The sequence below is a fragment of the Lutra lutra genome, chromosome 2 (genome assembly GCF_902655055.1).
Source record: "Lutra lutra chromosome 2, mLutLut1.2, whole genome shotgun sequence".
NCBI lineage: Eukaryota > Metazoa > Chordata > Mammalia > Carnivora > Mustelidae > Lutra > Lutra lutra.
The window spans coordinates 86,733,671-86,754,216 of NC_062279.1; the positions used below are offsets into that span (position 1 = coordinate 86,733,671).

Sequence of the window (20,546 nt, forward strand, 5' to 3'; positions counted from 1 at the left end):
TTTTGAAAATACGATGACCCAATCTGAACTCAGCTTTGAAGATTTATTTTGGTGAAACAAAATGATGTCTCTGTGCTTTGGTTTTTTAATGCATCCTATTGTGACTCTTTAGTTTTGTTTGTTATTAAATTTTCAGACCAGTGTGTTGGTAATGATCTTACTTATTTTCAATGTGTTAGTAATGACCTTGAGAAATTTCATTTATTGATTTATTTCTCCTAAGGGCGTCTTCCTGAACGTTGTTCCGTTTGTGGATGGCCTGTTTCCCCCTACTTCCCCCCACCCCACCCCCGATTTGTCAGTCTATCAACAATGACCAGGTGGTGGATACTTGTCAAGAAAACTAATCACCTTCTAACAGGATTTGGAATGGAATTAATGCGGATCTTGTGCCCTCCCTGTTCCAATTTTAGCAGCCCAAGGTCCACGACTGATTATAGAGATTAGCTGGTTGGTAACTGCATCCTGCGGCATTTTAGGGTCTGGGTTCTCTCTTTGGACCCTAGGCAGTGAATTTTGTGAGATCCAGTACTCGAGTTTCTAGGAGACAGAGCTTGGGTTTGAGACTGAAACTGACCAACCCATCCCAGGACACTCAGTGGGGTAAATGCATCTCTCCAAATCTATTTTCAATGTCATGACACTGGGCTAGAACGCTGCGAAGTCAACGAGTCCAGCCTGCCAGACAAGTTTCTGCTTCTGGACGCCTCTGAAGCTCCGGCACGCCACGGTGGACCAAGCTGATGCGGCCATAGAGTCATCTGAAGGGGGTGGTAGGGCATACTGCTGTCAGTATTTACCAGGCGTCTTCCCTCAGTTCTTCCAGCCTTCTGGCTCCTCCGGGACGAGGCCACAAGCTCTCAACTTCACCGCTAAACTCCGCGCTCGGCCCACCTCCCCGCTCCTCCCCTTTTCTCCAGCCCTCGCCGCTCCCACCTTTCCTCAAGCCCCCGACCTGTGTGCGTGCAGAGCCGGGGGTGGAGCCGTGGGGGGTCGTGACGTCACCCCTCCGCGGGGGAGGCGGGGCTGTGGGAACCGCAGTGCAGCGCAGAGGGGCGGGCTGGGGCGGGGCCTGCGGCGCGTGACCTGGCTGCGGGAGGCAGGAGCCTAGAGAAAGGTGTAGGGGGGCCGGGACCAGCCGACTCTCGAGTCCGCAGGCGGGGCGGGGAGTGCCTGGGCAGAGGCGGCGGGCGCCCGGTGAAGCGCTAAAGCAGGTCACGCTTCCTCCTTCCCTCCCCGCCCCTTCTCCTCCTCCCACCTGGGCCTCTGCGTGGAGACGCGCACCTGGCAACCGGCGGCCGTGCCCCGCCGCGTCCCCGCCTTCTCCGCTCGGGCGGGGTGCCCCGAGCCTGCCCCGCACCCCGAACCGACCCCGGCGCTGGCGCTCGCCCCTCCGCCGCCGCCGCGCTCGCCCGAGGCGGCCTCGAGCGCTCGCTCGTTGATGCCGTTTTGGGGGTGACCCGGCGCGACGGCGGCGCCTCCACGGTGGGGGCGTGTTGGTGGCCGCGGCTCTGCCGGACGTCGAGTGCGACGTTGCCAGGGGGGCAGAGTAGCCAACCAGTGAGACCCCGCGCGCAGCTCGGGTTTCGGGGCTCTGGAGGAGGCCGCCACGGCCGCGCGGGAGCGGGAGATGTTGGAGCTGAGGCACCGGGGAGGCTGTCCCGGCCCCGGGGGAGCGGTGACGCCGCCACCTCGCGAGGGAGAGGCGGCCGGCGGCGACCACGAAACCGAGAGTACCAGTGACAAAGTAAGTGAAGCCGCGAGAGGCGCACACCTGCGCCCCGGCTAGGTGCTGGTTTGGGCCGGGACACTTGGGAGCAAGGGTGGGGCCCAAGGAATGTCTGCTGAGGCCGCAGACTGCCGGCTGCGCCTTCCTCCGGCCTGACATTATTTCCTCCTTAAGTGGGGTTGCGAACCCAGGCACCAGAGATGGTGCGTTTCCCGGGATGACCACGGCCGTTGCCCAGCATAGCTGGATGATTCAACTTGATTACAATTTAGTTTCTTCCCATTCCGGTTCCCCTTCCCGGCGGACAGGAGACGGACAGGAGAATCAGAAAGGAACCTGCCACCCTAGGAGCTGCCACCTAACACCTCCGCAGAGGAACAAAGTTAGGAAGAACTAAAGTTAAAGACATGCAAGTTCATTTCTAACATGTCATTGGATCCTGACGCTGGAAGCTTGGCTTGTTGGGCTTGATCCCCCATCGGCACGTTTTCGATTTCTCTGCCCTTTCAGCCATATGATAGATTTGGCGGCGGGGGGTGGGGGGTGGGGGGGGAGCGCTGTTTAGAGTATCATATACGTGACACAGTTGTAATCCTACAGCTTCCTTTGAGTCCAAGACAGTGCATTTTTTCTGTCTGTAGTGGATTTCATTTGACCTGGCTTGGTAATTCATGAGAACTTCTAACTCCCATTCTATTTAAAGGTAGAAAAAGAGGCAGAGTTCAGATTATTCAGATTATTCCATAATACATGGGTCAAAATTGGGATTTTGGAAAAACAAAGCACTTTTATGAACTTTTAAACTAGATGGTTTATGAAATTGGGCCAGAGAATAGATTGTTTCATAAAACCTGTTTATACAATTCCATTATATTTTAGAAGCTCAAAGCTCTTAAACTGTTCCTAGAAGCCTTGTTTTTTAGAAGCAAGTCTTGCAGTTTGAGTTACAGAAGTGAAGTGGATTATCCAAGGTCAAGTCTATGGCATTTTGGAAGTAGGTGTTTCCTGATACCCTTTCTTCTGGTTTGTACTGTTGCTGAAACTCACTGGCAGTTCTGATTTGGGGAGGGTTCCACCTGCAACTTGATGTTGATGAACTTGATGTAACTCAAGTTTCAAAGCCCCGGTAGGAACCTCACAGAATATCATGAAACAATAAATTTACAATGACTTTAGGAATGAAACTTTAGAATCAGTGGGATGATAGATCCTTTTATTTTCTACCCTTGATAGCAGGAGGAATAAAATTAGAATCTGTGATAGAACATATGTGTCAAGGAATTACACAAAATATAACAGTTTCCAGTTACTTGAGGTTGGTGTTACAAAGCTAGAAACAGTAGACTGAGAATAGTCTTTGTGAAAAATGCCTTGGAAACTAGACCAAAAATAGAATTAATTAGGTTGGGATTTGTTTTGTTTTAGCACTGGTATAGTTTAGAATCAAGGAAATATCAGCTTCCCCATGTTGACTTCCTTAACCAGCAGAAGCTAACAAGCTTTTAATAAGAGAAAACATGTTCAGGAAGTCATGAATAAAGTAACTTTTGAATGAATTTACTTAGCACCCTAATGTATTTAAAATGGAAACTACTGTGGTTTGATTTAACTCATTAGAACTGTTGTTTCTAGCTATCTGTGACTGGGTTACCTCACTGCATATTTATTTATTTATAAATACTGCACTGTTTGTTTTCATTAATATGTACCCAGCTGGATTTTGTTTGCTGAGAGTAGATGTTGCTATATGTAACCCAGTCTGTTAAGATTCCTTAGACAATGATGAGCATTTTCAAACTAACATACTGCTGCACACAAGAAAGTTTATCACAAGGAACTCTTGACTGGGCAAGCTCTGAGACATTGAACTCTATCCCCTATCTGTCCTTTCTTATCAGGGTGTATATTTGAATGCACCTGTATTTCCAGGTCAAGGGCTGTTTTAAAATCAGTTTGCACATCAGAAGCTGGTTAATATTTGGTCTATTTAAACTATTTAAGTCCCTTCTCTGTTCAAGTAGAAATAAAGGCAGAGCTCTTGGGGAATTACTGAAGTGGAGGAGGTATATTATATTCTGCTGCTATAGTACAGTCCTATGTCACTTTGTGGTCTTTTTATAATAGTGTTGTTAATATGACATTTTCATTCTTCAGACCTGGAGACATTCTGGGAGAAGGCTCTGTGCTCTGGAAATTAGCCAGTGAAAAAGTCAGTCTTACCTGCAGGGGAATGTTTCCAGTTGTTAAATGCTGGAGTAATACTTGAAAGATCACAAGACTAGTCCCTCAAGGAACCTCCCAGGAGACATATGAGTTAGATTTATTAGAAGTCTGAACAAGGCTCACTGTTAGCATAGAGGGCATATTTGGACTCTACATTGGAAACAACAGCAAAAGCTTTAAAGAGGAGGTGAAGGTTGAGCTTGGAATGAAAAGATGCCTGGGGACTCATCAGGTGTGCAAGAGTTGGGGCAGGATATTCTAGGCAAAGGACATGAGGAACTGTTTCTTGAGTCAGCACTCTAGCTAGGCACAGGGAACTGAAATTAGCTTGATAATACCGGAGCATAAACTGTGTATGTTTGGGAGATGAGGTTGGGAGATTGGAAGTCTTGTGAAGGAGGTTAGGCTTTATTTTATGGACCCTAGCTAGCTGCTGGAGTGTTTTTGCAGAGGCATTAGCCTATCACTCTAGCAGCAGTCAGGAGAAAGTGTTGGAAGCGGGAGATACCTGTTGCAAAGAAACCAGATAGGAGTGTATCCCAACTGGTATAGAAGGAAATGATGAGGGCTTGTGCTGTATCTGGTAGGGGCAGGGAAATAAGGGTTGAGAGAGAATGTGTATTTTAGATAATAGTTTTGGGACCTAGACTAGGGTGATCAGAGTAAGAGTAAACAGGAAGAGCCTGCTGGCAGGCATACTTTGATCCATAACTTAAGAGGTTTTAAGGGAAGAAGCAAAAATTTTGGGTGGTTTTGCAGGTTGATAGTGAGCATGAGTGAATTGGGCTGGGCAGGGTTTGTTATTCTCTAAATTGAGAGAGGTGATCCAAGGTGGTGTTGGAAATTGAGATGAAAGATCGGGTCTGGAAATGTCAACTTTTGATTAGAATAGAGAAGGGAGAAAACTGAAGACTGAACCTTGAGAGGTGCCCATGTAGAAAACAGAGTTGTAGATGTAGGGAAGGAACCAAGATAACAAGGTCCTGCGAACTAGAGGAAGAGGGATTGCTTAGAGGATATCATCAATAGTATTTAGGAATAAAGGTGAGGCATAGAACACTGAGTGGGGAAAGATGGTAGTAGAAGCCAGGTTTTAGGTTGAAAAATGTGAGAGGTGAAGTACTGGTCATTACTTGTCAGGAAGTGGCAGTGAAGGGGAGTGAGTTCACGATAGCAGCTAGAGAGGATGTTCAAGTGAAAATTTCCTTTTGCAAGGAAGTGAAGATAGGTATTTGAGTGAAAGAAGTCAAGGGAGAGTGAAGATGCTGAAGAGGATGGGCACACCTGGGAAAAAGGAAATAGACATGGTGTGGAGAGTACAGAAGATGAGGGTATCCAAGGAAAGTAAAGAAGGAAACGAAGGTGGATGGAGAAACATTTTGAAGAGCAAAACCACAGAGCTTCAAGGGATCTTAGAAATAATTTAGTTCAACCCAATCTTTATATATATATTTATATATTAAATATTAAACATATTAAATAGAAAATATATAATATGTTTAATATTTAATATATATATGTGTATATATATTTGAAAATAATAAACTTGGTCAAATGTGTGGTTGTTATTGCCCAGAATGGCCTAGAGCAAGCAACAGAGCTGGAAGTAGAAGTCATCTCTGACTGGGACCTGTTTGGAGTATTATTTTAGGGAGTGTGACATGAAGGGACCAAGAGGCAACTAATAGAATTATCATGCAGTGAAGATTCAATTCAACTAAAATAACATGAATTTGTTATGTTGCAAATTAGCATAGTTCTTAACTCAGTAGCAGTATTGGTCATAGTAGTTGATGCTTGTAGAGGGATTTAAAGTTCACAGAGTACTTTTACATTATCAAGGAGGAAGACTTTCCTCTGCCCTTCAAAGTCTTCCTAGTTGGACTAAGAATGAAATTGACATAAGACAGATTAACAGGACAAAATAAACTTTAATTTTATATGTACAGGAAATCGAGATAGACATGGGAATTCTTTTTTTTTTTTTTTTTTTCAGATTTTATTTATTTATCTGACAGACATAGATCACAAGTAGGCAGAGAGGCAGGCAGAGAGAGGGGAGGAAGCAGGCTCCCTGCTAAGCAGAGAGCCCTATGAGGGGCTTGATCCCAGTAACCTGGGATCATGACCTGAGCCAAAGGCAGAGACTTTAACCCACTGAGCCACCCAGACATGAAAATTCGAAAGACGAGCAACATGAGTTATATATGGTACAGAAGGAGAAAGGGGTATATATAGTATATAAGAAGAGAGGGCGTAGGGATCTGGGACTTGGAGGGAAGGAAGGCAATTTTACAGAAAGATGAAAAAGAGTAAAAGTTCGATAAACAACATGTTTGCTGGGCCACTGAGAAATAATGGGACATGGAGGATTTTGATCAAACAGGCGTAGCTAGATTCCTCCCTATCAGACTTAGTTTATAGTATAATATAGTTATCTATGGTGATAGCTCTCTACCTGGAGTAGGTCCTTGATCTAAATTCTTTTTTTTTTTTTAAAGATTTTATTTATTTATTTGACAGAGAGAAATCACAAGCAGGCAGAGAGGCAGGCAGAGAGAGGAGGAAGCAGGCTCACTGCTGAGCAGAGAGCCCGATGCGGGGCTCGATCCCAGAACTCTGAGATCATGACCCGAGCCGAAGGCAGAGGCTTAACCCACTGAGCCACCCAGGTGCCCCTGATTGCTTTTAATTCAAAATAATGTTCATGTCAAAGTAGCTCATCTTGGGGCTGTCTGCTCTTGGTAACATCTTACTTGACTTGTTCCTCATGGCAGCTATGAATGTTAGGAGTAGCCACCATTTAATAGCTAAGAAAGGCACTAGGTGTGATTTCAGCCTGGAAATGCCAGGTCAAGAATGCCAAAAGAACGAACAAATAAATCAGCAAGGCCAGACCACAAGTTAGGGTAGATGGGAAAGTGGACTTAAGGCCAGAGTGGGTTCTTGAAGCTCTGGATGGATTGAGAGGGGTTGAGCAGTTGGAAGTCAAGCTAAGACCTGATTTCCTGGACCAAAGGTAGGAGAGAAGGGGGTGCACATGGAAGTCGGGCTAGTAAAGGGGACGCATGTGGAATAGTGTGCTGTGGGACAGAGTCCCTGGTATGCTTGTATGTGAGGCTGCTACTTCAGTACAGATTTTGGGTTGTGAGGTTGAGGGTGAAACAGTCTGGTCAGTTAATTTCTGTCCTTCCCCATTTCACATGTGTGTAGTTTCTTCCATAAAATAATTTTAGTATTTTTTAAAACAAACTTTTAGTTTTGGAACTTGTGTTTCTATAAATTCTGCATTTTGGCACACTTCTCTGTGGGTTGTCTTAGTATCACCTGTAAGTGTAATAAACGTTTTCTTTTTTATTTTTTTCATTTAAATCTAGGCCATTAATAAATACTAATATTTAGATATAGACATTAGAATACTTTTTGGACTAATACTCCCCAATTGTTGATCAGTTATTAGTCAATATCACCACCTAAGTAATTTTCCATGATTCTTTTGTCATTTGCAGCATATTCATTTTATTTAACAACATTTTTTGAATGCTGGCTCCCCAAATATCACCAACCAACCAATTGATAAGACAAAGGTGAGTTTATGACTTCCTGCATTGAGGGAGAACAGCACCTTAACAGAGCATTGGCTGAGTCTTGGAGTGGGAAAGGCAAGGTTAGATTTAATGAGAATTGGAAGTTTGGCTTGAGGCAGGTCTTTCAATGCAAGGTCTTATTTAGGATTGAGTAAAGATCACAAGTAACAGTTTGGGGTTGGTGGCAAGGGTCATGTAATGATTTTAAGGCAAAAGTTCAGAGAATCTTAGAAAGAAATTTATTTGTTGATGCTTCCCCTTAAAGAGTTGCTGTGTATTTCAGAAGATCTGATTTCCAGATCGAGTGTCCAGGAATAGTACAGTTCTGCTAATGTAGACAGCCACATTTTAAAGTCATGCTAATGTATGCAGTAAACTTTTGGAGGTGAGGGTGGGTAGTTTCTTCTCTTGTCTTTAAATTATGCTTTATAATATTCTTGGGACATCTAAAGAAAATCCTGGTGTCCTCATGTGAGTTTTTACTTACCGTTTGTGATCTTTGGTCTTAAAATAGTTTATTTTCTTAGTATTTTGAGAAATTTTATCGTATGATGTCATCAGCTGCATCAGGCTTGGATGTGTACTTGTGGAACTTTTTGATGCAAACAATATTTTGTTTGTCATAAATGTACTAGGGGAAAGTGGGACAGTTTAAAGTAGTACCCTGGAAAATTATCTCATACAGAAGAAGTATGTTGTATATATGTAAAGTATGATTATCCTTTATGTTTATGTATATGCCTTTTTGTAAAATAAAACTTCACATGTTTCTTCATGCATAGCACAGCTAAAAACAAAGGTTTTTTTTTTTTTTCTGTTTTTCTTTCCTCTGTGGTTAGGAATGTCTTTAAAAAAATACAGGTTTTGAGTCACTATAAGGAAAATAGGTCATTTAAGAAATTGTATACAGACATGTTTCATGAAGCTTGCATTGCTTCTCTGCATTCAGTAAATACTTGTTGGATGCCTATTATGTTTGAGGTTCTGATTAACTGTCATCTTTTTTTTTTTTTTTTTTGTGGCTCTTTTTGTACCTTTGAGAAAAGGGGTGAGGCCGAGATTTGTTTGTTGCTCAATAACTAATAGTAGAATATATCATAATTTTTTGGACTGTGGACTTTAACTGTATGGAATAAAGGTAATAAAGTAATTTATAGTTTGCAAAATATTCACTTGTATATAATACCAATTTGAATCTCTTTACAGTTGTGTGTAGACAAGGGAGATAACCTTGGTTTACACCTGAGGAAAGCTAAATTCCTTTCCCGGGGTCACATGTATTAAGAACTGGGATTTACCCTAAATTTTCTGAGTAAAAAAAATGTAAAGGAGAAAATTATGTGGTCCTAAATTTATAAAATTAATTAAAATTTACTAAGGAACTTTTTGTTACTATTACCACTTTGATTTTTTAAAAACTAATTTGGCTCTTCTGAATTTAGTTAGAACCTTTTAGCTGAAAACCTATAAATCTGTGATTTTAAGCACCTGGATTCAAATCAAACAGAATAGTTTCTAGGGGCCCCTGGGTGGCTCAGTCAGTTAAGCATCAGACTCTTGATTTTGGCTCTGGTCATGATCTCAGGGTCATGAGTTTAAAGACTTTTTATTTATTTATTTGACAGAGATCACAAGTAGGCAGAAAGGCAGGCAGAGAGAGAGGGGGAAGCAGGCTCCCTGCTGAGGAGAGAGCCCGATGCGGGGCTCGATCCCAGGTCCCTGTGATCATGACTTGAGCCGAAGGCAGCGGCTTAACCCACTGAGCCACCCAGGTGCTCTCAGGGTCATGAGTTTGAGCCCTACATCAGACTCTGACCTGGGCATGGATCCTGCCTAAGATTCTCTCTCTTCTTCTCTCTCTGCCCCTACCTCCCTGACTTGTGTGTGCAAGTGTGTGTGTGTGCATTGTGCTCTCTCAGAACAACAGCAAAAAACCTAAAATAGTTTCCTTTTTTTTTTTTTTTTAAAGATTTTATTTATTTATTTGACACAGAGAGAGTGAGCACAAGCCGGGGAACTGGCAGGCAGAGGGAGAGGGAGAAGCAGACTCCCTCCTGGGAGCCAGACGTGGGACTTGATCCCAGGACCCTGGCATCATGACCTGAGCTAAAGGCAGACGCTTAACCTACGGAGCTACCCAGCTGCCCCCCAAAATAGTTTCTTATTCACTTATTTTGTGATTCATTAGGAAAAGAAATCCTTCATTTTAATTTTATAAGTGTTTATACTTTGATTCATTTAGTTGGGAAAGTTTCAGAACCTATTTGATGAGAATGATACCACATTTTGAAGTGACTCCGGAAGAGCAACTAATTTCATTAGTGATCAATTGATTATTGATCACAGGCCAAGTTTAGGTATCTTTCTAAGTGTTTACTAATTTTCTTATCCACAGGGAGAGGTCAAAGTTATTTTTCATATCATGTCATTGAACATTTGTTTGCTTAAGACTCAGAACTATCCACACTGTAAGCTTTCTTTTAAATAAAAAATTGGAGTGCACAGAAAGGGAGAAACAAGAGTCTAGGGCAGCACGAGGAGCTCATAGCAATGGGAATTTAAAGCTCCTTTGTGCTAACTTGGTGGCTAGGAAAGCGGTGTTGCCCTTCTGTTTCCTGGTTATGCTCTTAGTTCACTTTGTTTGCCAGTGCTTATAGCCAGGTATTGAAGAGCTGTGTGTAAGGCTGATGAAGCCAGCCTGACCTCAACGTCTGTCTGGCCCAGGTGGGACCAAACCTTGGCAGTTAAGATTGGTCTCAGTGCCACCTTCCTTTTCCAAGCAGGTTATTTGAAAATGGTGTAGTGTGGTGGGGTAGCAAATGTTTATTAAGCCCATCTGAGGCTTTACATTTTACCTCGAAATACAAAAATCCAGATCTGGAAAACAAATTTCGAATCATATCTCTTTCAAGTTTTTGGCTTTTCTTTTCTTTTCACCCACTTACTGTGTCCGTACTTGAACTGTTTCTGTGTTGTCTTTGAACAGCCCTGGGGCGCTGTTCACATAAGGTTTAATGTAAATGGTGCCCCCTGGAATTTTGCACGTGGTGGTACTACTTATAATAATTTATATTGTTATTAATAAATATAGAATTGGTACAAAAGGATCATGATTGTAAGGAACCACTTAGGCACCTAGGTAATTATGGCTTGAACTTTCTATTCAGTATTTCCTTCTCTTGATAGGTTCACAAAATATTTGTATCTCCAAACAGTGTATTTTTTAGTTTTGAATTTTTTCCTAGCTTTTGTTTTTTTATTTTTTTTTAAAGATTTTATTTATTTATTTAACAGAGATCACAAGTAGGCAGAGAGGCAGGCAGAAACAGCGAGAGGGGGAAGCAGGCTCCCCGCCCAGCAGAGAGCCCAACGCTGGGCTTGATACTGGGACCCTGGCATCATGACCCGAGCTGAAGGCAGAGGCTTTAACCCACTGAGCCACCCAGGCACCCCTTCCTAGCTTTTATTATAAAAGTTTCTACGGTGGAAAAGTTAAAAGGCTAGTACGGTGATTATCTGTACACTTAGCACTTAGACTAAACAATTGTTAAGATTTTGCCAGATTTGCTTTATCTTCCCATATATGCATATGCTAATATTTAGTTAATGAACTATTTGAAAATAAGTTGAAGACCTTGTCGCTCTTCACTTCTTCTTTTTTTTTTTTTAAAGATTATTTATTTATTTATTTGACAGAGAGAGATCACAAGCAGGCAGAGAGGCAGGCAGAGAGAGAGGAGGAAGCAGGTTCTCCGCTGAGCAGAGAGCCCGATGCGGGGCTCGATCCCAGGACCCTGAGATCATGACCTGAGCCGAAGGCAGCGGCTTAACCTGCTGAGCCACCCAGGCGCCCCTCGCTCTTCACTTCTAATATTAAATCATGCATCTCCTAAAGACAGTCTCCTTTGTAACCACAATACCATTATTGTTATCTAAAAAAATTAACTTTCCTATTTACAGTCCATATTCATATTTTCGTATTTGCTGCCAAGTGTGTATTTGAGATTCCCCTCTTCCTCTGCCCTTTCCCTTCAAACCAAGATCCAGTCAAGGTTCACACATTGCAGAAAATATCCAAGGACAGGTTTAATCACCCTTAGTGCACGTAAATTGTTCTTCCTTCCAAAAGGCAAGAAGAGCTAAAAGCATTATTTCTCTTAGCCCTTAGCCTGATGGAGAGCCCAGCACTAATTATGATTTCAGATAGAATGCAAATTTGTGGTGTTAGTAATATTTTACCTTTGAATAGAACTTCTCAGATTTCTAAGTTTTTTTTTGTATTATCCCATGGATTTTGCCTTCAGGGATCTTTACTTCTGTTTTGGAACTTAAAACCCATATGAATGAAAATGTAAGATGTATGATTTTAATGTATAATGAAATTGGGTGTCATTGGGGGAAATCAGAATGAGCCAAAAATTTAGCAAAGACTTAAATCAGTGTTTTTAAAGTGTTTTGCTCTTATTTTCTAAGTTTACTTGTACTATAGAAATTAAATTTACAGGGTAATAAAGAAATTGATTTCTTCAACTTTCAGCCGTCATTTCCTAGACATATTTTCATTAAAATTTAATATTTGGAAAATAGTAGTCCTTTGTGGTCAGAAGCCTTCATTTTACATAAATAAGTGCATCTGAGGTCCCACATGAGGTAACTTGACCAAGACTCAGCTAGCAAGAACAGATGAGAACTTCTTATTATGTCAGCCATGGGGACAAGTTCCTCTGCTGGCCTCTTGGGATTTAAGAGGGCAGCCAGTGAATGTATTTTCTTCTTCTCACAAAGGCTATGGACTCCTGGAAAATGAAGATAACCAAACAAATAACTTTAATATAAACTAATAGGTAAGAATTAGGGGTATGGTGGGAACACAGTTGAAGAGCAGCCAACCTGGAGCTGGGGGTCAGGGAAGAGGGAGGACATTTCCAAAGGAAATGACCTTGAAGCTGAGGTCAGAGGATGAGTGGGCAGTAGCTAGGTTTGAGAAATGGGGAAGAGAAGATTGGAACTGGGATGAGACCAAGAGAGAAAGTACAAGTTGTACTTTGTACGTAGAACAAACATATGGATTCAAGAGAGGATGGCACTCTCTATGTGTGAAAACTGGGGAGTCATCAAACAGTGGCTGGAAGAGCAGGGTCCCATGTGAAAAACAGTAAGAACAATGCTAAGTAGTTTGACTTTATCCTGGTAATTTTGATAGGCGGTAAAGTGGTAAATCAGATTTGCAATTAATAAAGATGCTTTTTATGTTGAAAATGAATTAGAGGGATGCCTGGGTGGCTCAGTTGATTAAGCATCCGACGCTTGCTTTCAGCTCAGGTCATGATCTCAGGGTCGTAGGACTGAGCTGCCCGCTGCTCTGCAAGGAGTTCGCTTGACATTCTCCCTCTCGGGGTGCCTGGGTGCTCAGCTGGTTAAGCAGCTGCCTTCGGCTCAGGTCGTGATGGGCTCCTGGGATGGAATTCCGCATCAAGCTCCCTTCTCAGTGGGGAGCCTGCTTCTCCCTCCACCTCTCCTCCTGCTGGCTTTCTCTCTCTCTCTCACTCTCTCTCATGCTTACTCTCCCTCTCTCTTTCAAATATATAAAATCTTAAAAAAAAAAAAGAGAGAGAGAGATTCTTCCTGTCCCTCTGCCCTTGCCCCTGCCCGTGCAAATGTTCTCTCTCTCTCTCAAATAAGTACATCTTTAAAAAGAATGGATTAGAGAGAGCAGGGGGATGAGCTGCTGAGAGAGGGTGATGCTCAGCAAGGAGAGAACAGTGGGTGAGGATGGAGAGGGAGGGGAAAGATGAATGATAGGCTTGGGCCCAACTGAATGAGTTTTGGTACAAGGAATTGCAGGTGTTAAGTCGATAGCCAAGTTTCAAACCTGAGTTAATTGTTGAACTGTTTTGGTGGTGGTGTTTTCACCTGAGTAGGGGATACAGAACGGGCAGGTTTGGTGTGGAAACAATAGGTTGGTTTGCTTATGTTGGATTTCAGATGATGTTCATGGAATGCCCACACACCCGGAAATGGAAGCTAGAGATGCAGGTCTATTGGGAATTATTGAGTTCACAGAGAGATGAAGAGGCAAGCTACCATGGAATCACCTGGTGTAGGGCTGGAAGAGAACAGGGCATAAGAGGAAAAGTGGAGGATTGTCATCTTTATATTACAGGCTTGAGAAAAAGCCCCTAATTTGGTCTTCTTAAACATTTTATGTTCTGCTTCATGGCTCTAGTTGATCATTGTAGTACTAGTTCCTTCTTTCCTGGGATCTCAATCACACTCATTTTCCTTGCCAGTTTTGGTGTCTTTGTAATAGAGGATCCATACAAGAAACAGAAACCTGAGAGTCTCTGCTGTTCACTGCAGTATTGAGTAACGTTGCTGTAAAATGTCATTATTTCAGAATTATCTTTTATTCCTTAGTTACTAATTGGAATTGAAGAAGCCTAATTAAATCTTAAGTGTTTCATTTTATGTTTCTCTAAGGTATGTAAAATAGAAATCAGAAGTTTAAATAATAAAAATAAAAGGAGAGCAGCTATTGGAGAACGTGTGCATGCGAGGGGGGTTGTGGCACGTCACCATTATTGCCAAGTAGAATTTCAAGTGGCTTGCTGAGAGCTTTAGTGTTTGAAGGAGTGCAGTTTGTGTTACAGCGCAATGCTTTTGTTTTATGGGGCAACCAGAGTCTGAGTATCTTAACCAAAGGGTTAAGTAATTTGCGTTTCATCACACTAATAGAGTAGAAGTGAAATTAGTGCCAGCAACTTGTGGTTCCTAGTCATGCTCTTTGGGCAACATGATGACGTTGCCTTAGGGAGCCACATCCATTAGTCACCATCTCTACTACTGCTCACACCATGCCAGCCACACCAGGTTACTGAAGGTTAAAGAAGAGTAGCAGAAAAAAGGGAGGGTGGGGAGAAAGTCATGTGTTCCATTATTCTGGATGTCAAAGACATGCTGGCAAGTCAGACTGACAGCAGGTGCTCTGAGATTTTCAGGGGATGTTCTGTCTGGTGGTTTATTAGTCAGCATCTCTCTCTGTTTAAGCTACTTTGGGGACAGCTGACTCTGTCACAGTGGGAATTCAGCATGTCTATTTCATTTGTCATATTTGGTATAATGACACATTTAATTTAATAATTGTTTAATAAGAAAGTTATAGTTAGTCAATGAAAGTTTATTACTGCTTTATGAAAACTGAAAATACTCCCCCAAGGCTAAAATTTTATTTGGTGAGCTATTTAATGAGGAATTGGAAGACTTGGTTCAATCATAATCATAGCTTACTACTACTTTGACTTAGGCCTCAGCATTATATTAAATGCTTTTATTTTATGATTGAAGAAACAGGTAAAAGGGGTAATGAAATTTACCAAAATTTTGTTGCCCATAGGGACGGAGCTGGGTTTGAAATTCCTGAACACTCTGAATTCCTAGGCACTCTCATTCCTAGGATCACTTGTGGCCCAGTGCTCTGCTCATTGCTCCTTCTACTTGTATTCACCTATATTTTCATCCTCCCCAGTTCAGCCCCCTTTGCCTCAGTTTACCCATCTGTAAACCACTCTCCCAAAGCATACATATGTGTAGCACTCTTTACTCAAGGTTGCTTGGGGGGTGGTGAATTTAAGAGAGGGAAAGACATAGGAGTAGAGACACGTTACAGCAGAACAAACAACTTTAAAACAACATCAGGCAGCTCTGTTTCATTTTTGTTTTTGTTTTTTCCTAAGATTTTATTCATTTGACACAGAGAGAGAGAGCACAAGCAGGGGGAGTGGCAGGCAGAGGGAGAGGGAGAATCAGGCTCCCCACTGAGCAAGAAGCCTGAGATCACGACCTGAGCCAAAGGTAGATACTTACCAACAGAGCCACCCTAGTGCCCCAGGCAGCTGTGTTCTTAAAATTCCTTGGCCAGTCTATCCCTGGAAATTCCACAGTGACCACTTTGTCTAAAGGCCCCAGTATACACACACAGCTCCTGTGCATGTACTCTTAGAAGGCAGTTTGGGCTTTAACTCACTTTATGGTGAAAAATACTACCATCAAAGCAAATGTTTTTGATGCTAATTATCAGTAAAACAGAGATGATAATGTCTGTTTGACCTGCTTCACTGAGATTGTCTCTGGAGGATCTAATAAGAATGAGGGAAGTGAAAGTACATATATACATATGTATATAATGCTGTGCCAGTGTAAGAATCTGCTTTTGTTGTTGATGCTTTGATTGTAATCAGATAAAAAAGGGATTGTGCACAGTTGGTCAGAATTTACCTGGAATTAACCCCCTGTTCTCCCCGTTAAGTAGCAAAACAACAAACATTTGATTCTTGTTGATAAATTTCTAATTTAGATACTATAGGAAGTTTCTATTTGTGTCTTTTGCTTAAATTAATCCTTTATATTGATAGATTTTAGCAAATATCACAAACTTTCCTAACAGGGAAGTACAATAGTGCTTGGTTATTCAAGATAAGTTAATAGTTGTTTCTTTGTTTCAAGTTACATAACTGAGGTTTGACGCACTGAGCCATAAACACTTGCATTGACAAGCATGTCCTTTTTTCTTTTTCAATTTTGCAAAGTGATTTTCCTTTTTCTTTAATTTTAGGAAACAGATATTGATGACAGATATGGAGACTTGGATTCCAGAACAGATTCTGATATTCCTGAAATTCCACTATCTTCAGATAGAACCCCTGAGATCCTCAAGAAAGCTCTATCTGGTTTATCTTCAAGGTATGATGGGAGGAAGATGACTATAATGGGTGCTCAAGAGAAGTTGTGAAGTTATGCTGGTTGATGTCATAAATCTCACTTTTTCTAAGTTTTGGAGCTGTGAAAGGAAGGCTTATACTTTTTCACCATATGTGAGGCATGGTACTAAATGCTTGATGTACCTTCTTTCATTTAGTCCTTACAGTCTTGTGAAATATGAAAAAACTGAACCTGAGAGGTTAACTGGGGAAAGTTACAGAGCTAGGATGATGCAGACCTGGGATTCTTGCCCTGATTTGTCACATTTCTCCAGTGAGTGATCCATTCACCACATCAGGTTACCTTTTCTGGTATCGGAACATCTAATAAAGAAAATTCTGTGTTCTCTGTTCGCTGTTTTTCAAATGCCAGATGGAAATAGGTCATTTTTTTCTTTTAACTAAGTTTAAAATTATCAACCAAAACTCTGCAGCCCTTTATATACCAATTCACGTTTGCTTTGGTTTTGAATGTTTGGCTACCACCAAATTTGAGCTACTCTTATATTGCCCTCCATTGTATGCTTCGCTAATATGAGCTATGAAATTTATAAAAGCAAAATAAATACAAGCTTTTATCCAGATCAATGTGTGAAATCTTAAATGTTGGTATAGAACAGTGTTTTTCCAACTTTTTTGACTGTGACACACAGTAGGAGATACATTTTACACCACATCCCAAGAAACACACAAATGTGTATTTTAACAGTTGCAAAAATATTGTGAAGCAGTTCTTGTATTACTGTGCACGATACCCTCTGATTTCTTTTGTTTGATATTCTATATTATTGAACAAAAATGCTGGATGTGACTTACTAAGTTGATTTTACTACCCCATAGGTCATAACAAAAAACACTGGTTAGTCATATCTAATAAATGTAATGTAAGTTTTTCTGTTTTCAATTCCTAGCAGATAACCATATTAGAATAAATTGGTTCAAACAGAAGTTTTCATATTTTTTAACTAATAGAACAACTTTTTGCTGTTCATTACCAAAACCAAGATTATTATTTTAATAGGTCTTGATCTCAGTTTTTCTGACCTCATTCACAGATGTACGTTTGCTTTAAAATTTTATCAGGTCTATCTCAGGTCTGAAATTTTTTTATATTAATGTTACATAAGAATGATGCTGGATTCCTGTGTGTTATTTATAGTAGATTTTCCCTAATAATGAGGTTCCCCTCAGTATAAAGGAACAATAGCAAATCATAGCAGCTGATATTTATTGAGCACATGCTGTGTGCTGGGCACTACTCCAGATGCTTCACATGTGTTGACTGTTCTCACAGCAACCCTGTAGCACAGGTTCAATTATATAAGCCTGTTTTACAAATGAAGAAATTGAGGCGCAGAAATGTTCTGTATCAGGGGTCATGCATTTAGTAAGTGATAGAACCACGTTGTGACCCTAAGTATTGTGCTCTGTTTATAAAAGAATTGGTTTTTAAAAATGAACAATAAATAATAATATAACTAGTTTCAGTCTTCTCAAACTTTGCCCTAAGGGCTACACGAATGTTTCAAAATCTATCTCATTTTAGGCTCTCTTTAAACGAATACCCAAAATGGTCTGTCTTCCAAAGATTTAGAAGTTGTAGATGTATGGGATTAAAAATACTAATTACATTTAAAAAGTACATGAATGGGAAGGGGGAACTCCTGTAATCCTTCCCCCCAAACATTGATATTTATACTATTCTGGTAGCTACTGTTTGAAACTTTTTTTCCTTGTGCATTCTGTATAAATATGTGGGGGGGGTGTATAATATAAAAAATAACATTGTATTGTTTCGTACCTTTCTATTTACATTTTCATTCTGTGGTTTGAGGAACAACATCATTAAATATACTTAAATATTTTTAATGACTGCATGGTATGTTCCTTTGTATGACCATAGTTCAGTTTACTCAACTAAATGGTTTTTGCTGGGCATTTAGCTGGTTTCCAAATTTTCATGATTAAAAACAACTAAATAATAAATGTATTAAACATTTTTCTTTGTAGCTAAGTTAAGATTTATGCTCATTTTTAAGTCTTTAATATGTAATATCAAACAGAGCATAAGTTGTTGAAATTGGAAGGGGCCTGAAGGTTTTCAGTTACTTGGAAAATTGTCCCAGTCTGTTTTGTGATCTTTGTGTGTGGGTCTATGGGAATGAATAGTCATTAACCAGTTAAGTCTGGTTCTGTCTGTTAGTGAAACTCTTCTTCAGCTATCAGTCTAGGTTAGTAGTTCTCATCCAGGGACAATGCCCTGACCTCCCCAGACCACACCAGTGGACATGTGGCATTTGATCATTTGTGGCATTTGAGACATTGTAAGTGGTCAAGAGAGAGAGTGCAGCTGGCATGCAGTGGGGAGAGACCAGGGAGGATATTGACCATCTTCGTGACAAAGAATTCTCTGGCTCAGAATGTTATTAACTCAGGTTGAGAAGCCAAGGAACTATCCAGACATAGCCTTATAATCAGTGCTCTTATACAGTATCATGCATTTTCCTTCTCTCGGGAGTTTACACACTTCCTGTCCAATTCCTCAAAAGGCTGATAGATGGATTTTCTCAAAACTTCTCTTTGCCAGATGGCCCATAAAATTCTTGTTCATTCTTGGCGAGTATCTCTGTATACCAGTTCTTGGCTCAGGTGAACTGCCTTGCCAACCCAAATTCTTGACTCATGATGTTTGTGCCACTAGGAACACAATTTTTTTTAAAAAATTTGTCATTACTTTTGAAATAAAAACCACTTGATGTTTGTAGTAGCAGTACAACATGGTACATTTCATGAACAATTTGAGCAATAAGTGTATGACCACTTTGGATAATCACTTTTTTTTTTTTTATGTTTTAAAGAATTTATTTATTTGAGAGAGAGAGAGAGAGAGAGAGGAAGCAGGAGCAGGGGGAGGGGCAAAGGGAGAGAGAGAAGCAGACTTCCCACACAGCCGGAAGGCCCACACAGGACCACATCCAGGAACCCTGGGATCCTGACACGAACTGAAGGCAGACACTTAACTGAGCCACCCAGGCACCCTGACACTGTCCCCATTTATTTATAATTTTTTTTATTTTTTTAAAGTTTTATAAACATATATTTTTATCCCCAGGGGTACAGGTCTGCGAATCGCCAGGTTTACACACTTCACAGCACTCACCATAGCACATACCCTCCCCAATATCCATAACCCCACCCCCCTCCCTCAACCCCCTCCCCCCATCAACCCTCAGTTTGTTTTGTGAGATTAAGAGTCACTTATGGTTTCTCTCCCTCCCAATCCCATCTTGTTACATTTACTCTTCTCCTACCCCCTCAACCCCCATGTTGCATCTCCTCTCCCTCATATCAGGGAGATCATATGATAGTTGTCTTTCTCCGATTGACTTATTTCGCTAAGCATGATACCCTCTAGTTCCATCCACGTCGTCGCAAATGGCAAGATTTCATTTCTTTTGATGGCTGCATAGTATTCCATTGTGTATATATACCACATCTTCTTTATCCATTCGTCTGTAGATGGACATCTAGGTTCTTTCCATAGTTTGGCTATTGTAGACATTGCTGCTATAAACATTCGGGTGCACGTGCCCCTTCGGATCACTACGTTTGTATCTTTAGGGTAAATACCCAGCAGTGCAATTGCAGGGTCATAGGGTAGTTCTATTTTCAACATTTTGAGGAACCTCCGTGCTGTTTTCCAGAGTGGTTGCACCAGCTTGCATTCCCACCAACAGTGTAGGAGGGTTCCCCTTTCTGCACATCCTCTCCAGCATCTGTCATTTCCTGACTTGTTAATTTTAGCCATTCTGACTGGTGTGAGGTGATATCTCATGGTGGTTTTGATTTGTATTTCCCTGATGCCGAGTGATGTGGAGCACTTTTTCATGTGTCTGTTGGCCATCTGGATGTCTTCTTTGCAGAAATGTCTGTTCATGTCCTCTGCCCATTTCTTGATTGGATTCTTTGTTCTTTGGGTGTTGAGTTTGCTAAGTTCTTTATAGAATTTGGACACTAGCCCTTTATCGGATATGTCATTTGCAAATATCTTCTCCCATTCTGTCAGTTGTCTTTTGGTTTTGTTCACTGTTTCCTTTGCTGTGCAAAAGCTTTTGATCTTGATAAAATCCCAATAGTTCATTTTTGCCCTTGCTTCCCTTGCCTTTGGTGATGTTCCTAGGAAGATGTTGCTGCGGCTGAGGTCGAAGAGGTTGCTGCCTGTGTTCTCCTCGAGGATTTTGATGGATTCCT

At 41.3% G+C, this 20,546-nt stretch overlaps 1 protein-coding gene across 3 annotated transcripts in view; it reads left to right on the plus strand.

Annotated features, from left to right (window-relative positions):
* Nucleotides 1-1,138: 1,138 nt before the first annotated feature.
* The window catches only part of CDS1 (CDP-diacylglycerol synthase 1), a 72,999-nt gene continuing 53,591 nt past the window's right edge, over nucleotides 1,139-20,546 (plus strand). The window contains exons 1-3 of one of the 3 annotated variants that reach the window (XM_047717867.1): nucleotides 7,462-7,539; nucleotides 14,933-15,125; nucleotides 16,151-16,278. In XM_047717867.1, the coding sequence (XP_047573823.1) occupies nucleotides 7,493-7,539; nucleotides 14,933-15,125; nucleotides 16,151-16,278 (368 nt within the window). In that variant the 5' untranslated portion in view covers nucleotides 7,462-7,492. Of the gene's footprint in view, nucleotides 1,748-7,461; nucleotides 7,540-14,932; nucleotides 15,126-16,150; nucleotides 16,279-20,546 lie in introns of those variants that run through there. The other 2 variants (XM_047717865.1, XM_047717866.1) reach the window with 2 other exon arrangements.